The sequence below is a fragment of the Leptonychotes weddellii genome, chromosome 3 (assembly GCF_054177405.1).
Source record: "Leptonychotes weddellii isolate Sample4059 chromosome 3, ASM5417740v2, whole genome shotgun sequence".
In the NCBI taxonomy this organism is placed as follows: Eukaryota; Metazoa; Chordata; class Mammalia; order Carnivora; family Phocidae; genus Leptonychotes; species Leptonychotes weddellii.
In genome coordinates, this window is record NC_138371.1 from 99635888 (window position 1) to 99646440 (window position 10553).

The following is a 10553-nucleotide window of genomic DNA, read 5'->3' on the forward strand; positions in this document are numbered from 1 at the left end:
GCCTGATGCGGGGCCCGATCCCAGGACCCTGGGATCATGACCTGAGCCGAAGGCAGATGCTTAACGACTGAGCCACCCACGTGCCCCTTTCTATTTGTTTATTAACAGCTTCTCTCTACTAGAATGTAAGTTCCTTGAAGGCAAAGACTGTTTATATGATGATTATTAATTCTCAGAACTTAGAATAAAGACTGCACTCTAATAGTAGGCTCTCAGTATTTTTTGAATGAGTATCAGATTGTCAAAACTTAAAAGAATGATAATACCCAGTATTGGTGACATTTTAGAGAAATGGACATTTTCATAAACTATTTTGTAGATAAACTGATGAATTTTCTGCTGAACATATTTGCTGTATATAAAAAATGTAAAATGTGTAAGTTTTTGAAAAAAATTTTAATAACATTGCAAAATAAAAAGACAATGTGTACTTTCATTTTTTAAAAAGATTTTATTTATTTATTTCTCAGAGAGAGAGAGGCAGGCAGACAGAGATGCAGGCTCCCTGCTGAGCAAGGAGCCCAACATGGGACTCAATTCCAAGGACCCCGGGATCATGACCTGAGCCAAAGGCAGACACTTAACCGACTGAGCCACCCAGGTGCCCCTGACAATGCGTACTTTTAAAAAGAGCAAGTTCAACACACAAGATCTGCTATGTTCACTGTTTGGCCCATAGAAAGGCCTCCCCAGCTGAGCTTGTGTAGTTCCCCTCAGCCCCGCTCTGGGAGTAGGCAGTGCCTGCCTCACTGCCCCCAGGTCCCCAAACAAGGGCACCAGTGCCCAAGGGCCACCGCCCCTCACCCCCAGCCCCCAGCAGGCAACAGCACAGACACCCTTAGGTTAAGCAGGCCAAACACCACAAGGCTTTGCCGAACCATGAGAAATCCCGTGATGAGTCCTTCAGTTACGCACTGACTGAGGGAGCTCCTGTGTGAGATGGCCTGTTTCCTTGGCTTCTCCCAGGAAGCTTAAGGAGACACACCAAAGGGAGGGTCCCTATTAAAGCAGCCTCCGTGCTGGGGGCAGGCCGCAGGGTCTGCAGAGCTAAGCGCGCAGTGCCCTCAGATGGGATGCTCAGCTAGAGCCCCCTTGTGGGGGAGCAAGCTGTCCCAGCCAGCCATTCTGCCTTTCACCAATACCCACCAACGCCGGTAGCAATGCCAGGTCATGATGATGACCAAAATGCCCCCCGCATTTCCAGCATGCTCCAAGCTGCCCTATCCAATACAGCAGCCGTCGGTCACATGTAGCTACTATAAATATAGTATGATCATATTCATATAACTAGATATGAATTAAAACAAATTACAAAATATTATATTTTATGTATTATCACAAAAATATGTGTAAGTCATAACATAATATTATAAATAATGAATTAATTAAGATTAAAAATTCAGTTCATCAGTCTCATCAGCGGTCTTCCAGGTACTCGGAGCTACATGGGGTTTAGTGGCTCTGGAATTAGCACAGGTCCGGAGCATTTCCGCAATTACATCAAAAGGGTCTATGGGACAACATGCTCCTAGAGGCTCTGCTGTCCCCAGCTGCCAGCCACAGGATGGACTGGCAAGTCCTCTGCCCCCCTGCCTGGGGGAGGTGAGCAGGGCCAGGCCCTTGGCTCTGAACAGTGACCTGGAGGTGATGGTGTGGCCCAGTGACATTGTGGAACCCTCTATGCAATGCACTCCCCTGTGTCACAAAGCCTTGTGCCTAACCAACGCAAGTTCACCAGAAAATCCAACACAACCTGGACAGAGTGTTGGGGGCCATGAAGCAGGGATGTGAAGAAATAAGACTTGAGACGATCATAAGCATGTAAGCAGTCAGGTATTGTTTTTGGTTTTTTTGTTTGTTTGTTTTTTGAGCAGGGAGCCTGATGCGGGGCTCCATCCCAGTACCCTGGGATCACGACCCAAGCCGAAGACAGACGCTTAACCGACTGAGCCACCCAGGTGCCCCCAGTCAGGTATTGTTTTTAATAAATGAAAAAGGAAACTCAAGGCTTTGGAGGTGTCACAGTCGGTCCACAAGGAACCACTGTGCTGTGTGGACTATGAAGGGGTGACCCCAAAGCAGGGGGAACTCAGGAGGGGAGGGGAGGGCAGATGTGTGCAGGTGTGAGGAGGAGATCAGCCCAAGGGAAGGCCCTGCATTAGCAAAGCCACAGAAGAGCAGAGTCACCCAGCTGCTAGGGCCCAGTGGTCCCAGAGAGAGCCCCAAAGCTTAGGGTGAGAACTGCTGGGGCCTAGAGGGGCAGGCCTGGAATGCCACATAGGGAATTTGAAATTTAATTTTTAGGGGTGCTTGGGTGGCTCAACTCTTTTTTTTTTTTAAAGATTTTATTTGACAGAGACAGAGAGAGAGAGAAGAGCAGGGGGAGAGGGAGAAACAGACTCCCCGCTGAGCAGGGAGCCCGATGTGGGACTCGATCCCAGGACCCCGAGATCATGACCTGAGCCAAAGGCAGATGCTTAACAGACTGAGCCACCCAGGCACCCCGCGACCAACTCTTGATTTCGGCTCAGGTCATGATCTCAGGGTCGTGGGATTGAGCCTCGTGTCAAGCAGGACCTTGCTGAACAGGGATGGCCAACACAGGGAAGGAAGGGAGATGCCACTTTGAAAACACCTCAGAGGCGGCGTGGATTAACACCTGGAACTTCCTGGCTCTGGAGAAAAATAGTTTCTGTTGGGATAGGGATCAGAATTGGTAAGTAGGGTACTGCTTCCTTAGGTCAAGTTGGAAGTCCTCAATAAAATAAAAGGCTAGGGGCACCTGGGTGACTCAGTCAGGCACCTGACTCTTGATTTTGGCTCAGGTCATGATCTCAGGGTCATGAGATCAAGCTCCTCACTGATCAGAGCCTAACGTGTGGCTTGATCCCACGCTGGGCATGGAGCCTGCTTAAGATTCCCTCTCTCCCTTTCCCTCTACTCCTCCCCCACCTGTCTAAAAAAAAATAAAATAAAACAAAAGGCTTGCTCCAGCCCCTTTCCCCTCTGGGTGGTGGGAGCTGGGATCCACCTGATATTGTACTGAGATCAACTACAGTGGGAGGGATCCGCCCAAGGGTCTGCCTAAGATGGTTTGTAACATAGGGTACCACAGAAGAGCAGGGACGCCTGGGGCACCCCCATGTAGAGCAAACCCAGAGAGCAGGGGCCCCGCTACTGGTACCGTGTGCTGTCCCGGAAGCGATGTTTGGCTTCGGGCAGGGAGTGCGCAACTGTGTCATGTTCTGCTAGGAGTTTAAGGCGGGTAGGGACTGAAATTTTCCTGTACTTGGCAACAGAAGTATTTGGTGACCTGGTCGTGAATAATTTTGCTGGCACGGGGGGATGAGGGGGATTCAGGGAAGAACAGGGCTAAGTGGAGATTTGGGGTTTACAGATTCTTTAAGTGAATTTTGCTGCGGTAACTAGAGGGGAGCTGGTATCTAGGGATGGTTTCATTATGTCCTTCTATCAGCATAGGAACCAACCCTGAACAGGTTTTCTGGTTTTACACAGTTCTATTCCCAGGGAAGATCTCCTTATGTAACGGGAAGCACATAGATTTAAAACCCCATCTCACAACCTCTAGTCTTGCTCTACTACCAACTTTTAGGGTGACCTTAGGTAGGTTATTTAACTTCCTGGTATTTCAGTTTTCCCTCATCTGTACAATGAGCAGAACAATCCTGTCTTTTGCATCTCATAGCTGCATAAATGATCAGGTAAATCATTTATGGACCACCATTCTTTCTATCTCTATCAATTTGACTCCAAGTACATCATATAAGTGGAATCCTACACTATTTGCCATTTTGTGACTGGCCTATTTCACCTAGCACAATGTCAAGGTTCATCCATGTTATAGTATGTTAGAATTTCTTTCCTTTTTAACACTGAATATTATTTCATTGTCTGTATACACTACATTTTGCTTCCCCATTCATCTGTAGATGGACAGTTGGGTTGCTCTCACCTCTCAGCTGTTGTTAATAATACTGCTATAGGGGCACATGGCTGGCTCAGTCAGAACAGCGTGCAACTTTTGATCTCAGGGTTGTGAGTTTGAGCCCCATGTTGGGTGGAGAGCTTAAATAAAAACTTTTTAAAAAATAATGCTGCTATAAACATGGGTGTACAAGTATCTCAAGACACTGCTTTCAATTCTTTTGGGTATATACCCAGAAGTAGAATTATTGGATCATACGGTAATTTTATTTTTGATTTTTTGAGGAACCACCATATTGTTTTCCAGAGCAGCTGTACCATCTTATCTTCCTACCAACGGTGCAGGTTAAAATTGCTCCACTTCCCGTTCAACACTTGTTATTGTCTGTGTTTTGTTTGACAGTAGCCATCCAAATGGTTTTGCCTTGGTAAGTGATCAGGATGATCACTATTATTACAAGTGTGAAAGAATTTCAATCTAAAATGGAACCAGAGGATATGAAATGGATGTGCCCTCAGGAAAACTAAAGAACTGAAAAGCTGATTTCCTGTAAATCCTCAATTTACAGAAGATGGAAACTTATCTCCTGACCAATGAACATCCACCAAGAATCTCTCCCTGGGGTGCCTGGGTGGCTCAGTTGGTGAAGTGTCTGACTCTTGGTTTCAGCTCAGGTCATGATCTCAGGGTTGTGGGATCAAGCCACACGTCAGGCTCCGAGCTCAGCGTGGAGTCTGCTTGGGATTCTCTCTCCCTCTGCCCCTTCCCCCACTCATGCACACATGCTCTAAAATAAATTTTTAAAATCTTAAAAAAAAAAAAAAATCTCTCCCTATCCAGAGGCTAATGAACTTACCATCTGGACTCTAGCTGAATTCCCCCATCTTTGCACTCCTTGTCATAAATACAGCTCCCCACCCCCCAAATCCTCAATGGGAGTCACCTGTAGCTTGCTACAGTTTGCACTTCCCAAACTGTAGTTCCCCTGCTATTCCCAAATAAATTCAATTTCTGGTAATTCAAGCTTGGCTCAGTTTACCTCTTCAGGGTGCCGCAAGTGAGATAACAATTGAAATGTACGTTGAAAAAGAACACTGTACGTCAGGATCCAACCAGGAAGAAAGTATTAAACGGAATTTAATGAGGAAAAGTGGTTACACAGGTTAACAGGAATGCTGAGAAACCAGAGAGAGACAACAGCAGAAAGCCATGAACACCTACCTCTTCCTAGGGTAGAGGACAAAGGAAGGTCACCTGCCCACTGGCTCGCATCAGGTCATGCCATCATGGGGAAGCCAGTACCAAGGTAATGAGGAGAGCCAAAAGGAAGTACCCTGGCTTCTCTGTGGCAGTGCCCCCAAAGCCAGGTGACAGATGATTACTGGAAACAGCCTGCAGAGATAGGCACTGCTTCCCATCCCCAGGACAAAAGAAGGAACGGTCTTCTGGGGCAAGGAAGCCAAAGACCTGTACAACAGTAGACTGCTGTACAACTTACCTGTATTGCACTTTACATTACAAAAGGACTCCCGTGCCATCACATTTAAGTTCACAAGAGGCATTTAGAAAGTCTAGCAAAAAAGGTGTTTCAATCGATGGCTTCAGGCAGGATCTACAAAGCCTTTCAAGCACCTTTACTACACTGGAATTGACAGCTTCGTGCATTCGCAGCAGGTCCTTTCAGGTCCTAGCAAAAGGGACATGAAAGAGACCCTGTGCTTGAGTTGCTGACAGATACATAAATTTTCACAACTGGGAAAGGTGAGAACATCAGAAGTAGCTGGAAGTGTGGCTCCATCTAAATGTCCAGGAGTAGGAACTAGCCAGGCCCAAACAAGTGAGCACAGAAGCCCTGGAGGAGACCTGTCAGGGTGTGACCTACGTGAAGAACCCCAAAGAGGCTCTGAGTAAGAGCAGGATCCCTGGGAGCCACCTATCAGGAATGGACTGGGAGTGCCGGCAAGGTTATCAGTGATCTGCCCATGAGCCATTGGACCCAGAGATGTCAGGAGCACAAAAAGGTGAATCAAAAATATAAGACAGGGGCACCAACAAGTCGTGGACATGCGGCTTGAAGGAGTCAAGAATATTGACAGGCCTTTGCTGAAACGAGGAACAGAAAACAAACAAGCCGGTGGGCGGGGGGGGGCCGTAACTCCTCCTTTATCAACTCCGGTAGCCTTTCCAAAGAAACCACGTAAGTCCCGCCAATCTGAACTTTTTAAAAAATTAAATTTATTGAAAGAAACTGTAGATTAGCATACAGTTTTAAAAAATAATAGGGAGATTCCCCCAATGGCGACATCTTGCAAAACTACAGTACAGTATCACAACCAGGACACCAATACCCATAAACTCAAAATACAGAACTGTTCCATCACCACGACAAGGGTCCCTCCTGTAACCTTTTATAGCCACACCCACCCCGTCCCCCAACTAACTTTTAATGCCGACATAACTAAACCAGGCCGTAACAGCGCCCATCAGGAATAAGGCCGAGCGCCAGGAGGGTCAATGTAAACCCAGGGGACAGGCAAACCCCCACGCCCAGCTGCTGCTAGCCGAGCCACAAGTCTGCAGAGGAGCGGCCCCGCCCCTTCCGCACGGGCCGCAGGCCCCGCCCCTCCCTCCACAGCCGACCAGCAGCCGCCGAGGGCCGAGCCGCTTCCGCCAGCGATTGAGGAAAACCGGAAGTGGGCAGCAACCCTCCCCTCCCGCGGCCGATCCGGCCAGCATGGCGGACCTCCACCGCCAGCTGCAGGAGTACCTGGCGCAGGGTAAAGCCGGCGGGCTGGCGGCTGCCGAGCCGCTGCTCGCTGCGGAAAAGACGGAAGAGCCCGCGGCGGGGGCGTGGCTGGGCCGCGTGGGCCTGCGCTGGACATGGACGCGGAGGCCTGCGGAGTCAACGGTGGGGACAGGCCCAGTGTGCTTGCGTAGTGTGACGCGCGCGCAGCGGCTGGCGGCAAGCGGCGTGTGCCTGCTGCTGGCCGCGCTCTGCTTCGGCCTGGCCGCGCTCTACGCGCCCGTACTGCTGCTGCGCGCCCGGAAGTTCGCACTGCTCTGGTCGCTGGGCTCGGCGCTGGCGCTAGCGGGCGGGACGCTCCTGCGGGGCGGCGCGGCGTGCGGGCGCCTGCTGCGCGGCGAGGAGACGCCGTCGCGGCCCGCGCTGCTCTACGTGGTCGCGCTGGGCGCCACGCTGTACGCGGCCCTCGGGCTGCGCAGTACGTTGCTCACGGCGCTGGGCGCCTGCGTGCAGGTGGCCGCGCTGCTGACCGTGCTGTTCGGGCTTCTGCCCTGGGGCGCAGGCACGGCGCTGCGCGTAGCGCTCGGACGCCTGGGCCCGGGCGCCGGCCTCGCTAAGGCGCTGCCGGTGTGAGAAACCCAGGGCACGCGCCGTCAGACCAGGACGCGCTGTCCAGACATGACGCGGAGCCCGGCCCCCGGAATGCGCCGTCGAGAGACCACCGGGAGCGAGCCCCGGGCGCATCGCGGACCGAGCCGAGGACTGCACCCGCCGGTTTCCCGATCGCGCTGGGTAAAGGCTGCTCCGTTATTGTGCCAGCGAACCCGTCAACGTCTTTGAGCGGCCGTTCTAAAACTGAGACTCGAGCCGGTTCGGAAGCTCTTCGGTTTCAGCGTTTTTCCGCCTTACTCGGTAGCATGTGCTATGAAACGAGATGTTGACTTGGTGATATGCTGTGAAAAACTTAATGGTAAATTGCTTTTGCGTTAACCGTGGTTTTAGATTGAGCGCTGTAAAAAAAAGAATGGCTCCTCAGTTTTAATTAGCTGCTCTTGTGACTTTCCTCAGACTTGTTTTACCTTTTGTCGTTTAAAAAAATCCAGTGGTAGATTGAAGTAACGTAGCTACAATACGCTTTTGTTTTCTTTGGCTTTTAGAAATTTTTTCTTCGTTCAATAAGTGGATTCTTAAGGGTATCCAATTAAACACTAAATTTAGCCACCGGGTTTTATATAAGTACTTTAGTTAAGACGGCTTACCTCGGTTTTTCCTTTTTTTAGTGAAATTGTAAATATGGTGCCTTACAAAATTAAAGGAAGATTGGTTCTGTATTAGACCATGAAAGCAATGGACCAAAAAGGGAAATGTCTGCCCCAAGAAGCAGGACATTTCAGTGCTGTGAGAGGTTCCTGGGCAGAACTGGTTGGGCTGGGGACTCCTGCTGGACGAGAGAATTTTACATCCAAAGTTCTATATTTGATGGAAACCATGGATTTCTACAAGGCCATTACCTGCTTTTTAAACTATAATTTACATTTTGTAGGCTGATTCTAATGCAGTGTAAGATTTTCATATCTGTCAAGTTTCCTTTTAGGTTCAGCATTTACTCTTGTCTCTGACCTAATTGTATATGCTAATGTATTGCCAGAAAGTTTGGACTGGATATTCTGATGAGTCCAAAAAACTACATATTTTGTCAGTAGCTATATTAACTAGAAAATAGATGTATTTAGACTTTTCAAATTCTGTGTCAGTGGTTCTTAGTTCACATCGGAATTACCTGAAGAGCAAAACCTCAGATCGATTCAGTCAGAATCTCTGGAGCAGTGGAGGGCGGACCGAGACGTCAGTATTATTTAGAGCTTTCTGGATGATTCCATGTTCAGCTAGGTTGAGAACCACTTTTTTGTGCACCTAATTGCACAATTTGAAAATAATTATTTTCTGGGACTGGATTCCACTGTTGCCTAAACAGGTGTGTCAGGCAGCAATAGAGCATTGCCTCTTTGTTCAACCTCACTTAATTTATATTCCTAGATCCTGATCAGTGTCCTAAGCCCTGCCCCAACTTCATGAGGCCCCCCACCCCAGTATTCTCTAAGAATTACTGCCTTGTTCCCTTATCAGTAAACAGGGTTACCTACCTCAAGAGGAACAACCGAGAGGGTGTTTGTAGTAAAAGCAAATGTACTGTTTTTAGGGAGTGACTTATTTTTGTAACTGGAAAAACTTGGGCCATTGACTGCTCCTTCTGTTCTCAATTTCTCTAGAATTTGCACAACTGAGTATTTTACAGTGTTTAGTACATTTTTATGTTGATGCTGTTATATTTTTTAAATCGTTTTCCCAGCATTTTCTCAAAAATTCAAACACTAAAAATCTAGCCATTTGTAAAATTCAAAGCACAATACCTTGTATGTATTTTGGTAGTGATGTTTTAAAATATTCTAAGTATTTAATAAATTTACAGTGTAGAGAGTTCAGGTTTTTTCTAAAGGAATTCTTTCTCAAAATATGATCTGGTTATCTGCTTGCTGAGATACTGTGTTTTTAAAGTTGAGGCCTAAAATGTTAAGATGATAAATTTCTTACCACATCTATCTTAGAAAAAGTCTAATCTCGATATGGGTTCGGTCCCTGGATCCCATTTTACCTTAATCAGAATTTGATTACAACTTCTTTTTAAGCTGTGCCAGTGGAGGGCAAATAAAGAAAGAATATTCTGCAAACTTGAAGCAATCTTGAGCCTCCTAATCATGCGTTTATACTGACATGCTGATAAATTAATTTCAAAACAAAGTGAAAATGATTCACTTGTAGTCTGTAGGTTTTACTACCCTAAAAAGCTGCGTGTGTGGTTGACATTTTCTCACTCTGCAGAAATAACTTTGCTTTTACAATGTTTTACATTGAGAACTAATTAAGAGGTTTTTATATGCTATCCAACTATGCCAGCATCCCTTGTCTTAAGCAACTGCGGGACTTCGAACACCATTACATTTGCCAGGTGAACCTGTCTCCAGTGCCAAAGATGTTAGGGTGGCCACAGAAGTATCCTTTGAATAATAAAAGTTTTCTTACAAAAACAAAATAAGGGTCAGTAGAGAAAATACAGGGTTATCAAACTGAACTTTTGGCTTCTAAACTGGGCCAAATGTTACATTTATTTAAAACTAAAGGAATTTGTTGGAACTTCCTGGCTTTAGAACTATTCATGGCCTTAAACACTGGTATAGAAGGTTTTGCAGAATTGTTTTAGGAGATATTTGGTCCATTCCTTCTCAACTTAAATTGTGACATGATTTAATCAGAAGGGTGATGCGTATAGTTAATTTCTGGTTTATGTCCAGTTCCTCTCATCAGAAACAAGGGAATTCAAGTCTAAGGCATGATTACCAGAAGATGCACCCAAGGGAGAACCCCTACTTGGACAGCCAGAAGATGTTTTTCTTCAGAGTATAATTTTCCGTATAAACTACGGCTTTGAATCTACTTTCAAACTGTTATAGTTTCAAAGTGTCTCACTCTATTACAAAAATAAGTGTGACAGAATGGGTAGATGAGAATTTAAGACAGAAAGTTCATGGATGAAATTAACTTCAATGGCTCAGAGGTACCCATCAAGTGTGCTCACAAATAGGAGCAATAATTGTACCCCCTCAGCTGACTGGATGCAATGGAAACAGGGTTTCCTTAAGGCAAACATTTCACAACTAGTTTTCTGTTAATTAATTCTTGCGTAAATCACATTCTGTATTCATACAAAAACAACTTAATGTTTTTTCTCTGACAAACTGTACATATAGAAACAAATTTCCAATCGGACATGAACTTAAATTTGTGGAGGTGCTCCATGTCTTGTGA

The 10553-nt window shown here is 46.7% G+C and overlaps 1 protein-coding gene across 1 annotated transcript; it reads left to right on the forward strand.

Annotated features, from left to right (window-relative positions):
• Positions 1 to 6600: 6600 nt before the first annotated feature.
• On the forward strand, positions 6601 to 10553 carry SFT2D3 (SFT2 domain containing 3). The gene has a single exon (XM_031036768.2). The coding sequence runs from the start codon at positions 6681 to 6683 to the stop codon at positions 7320 to 7322; it is 642 nt and encodes a 213-aa protein (XP_030892628.1). The 5' UTR covers positions 6601 to 6680; the 3' UTR covers positions 7323 to 10553.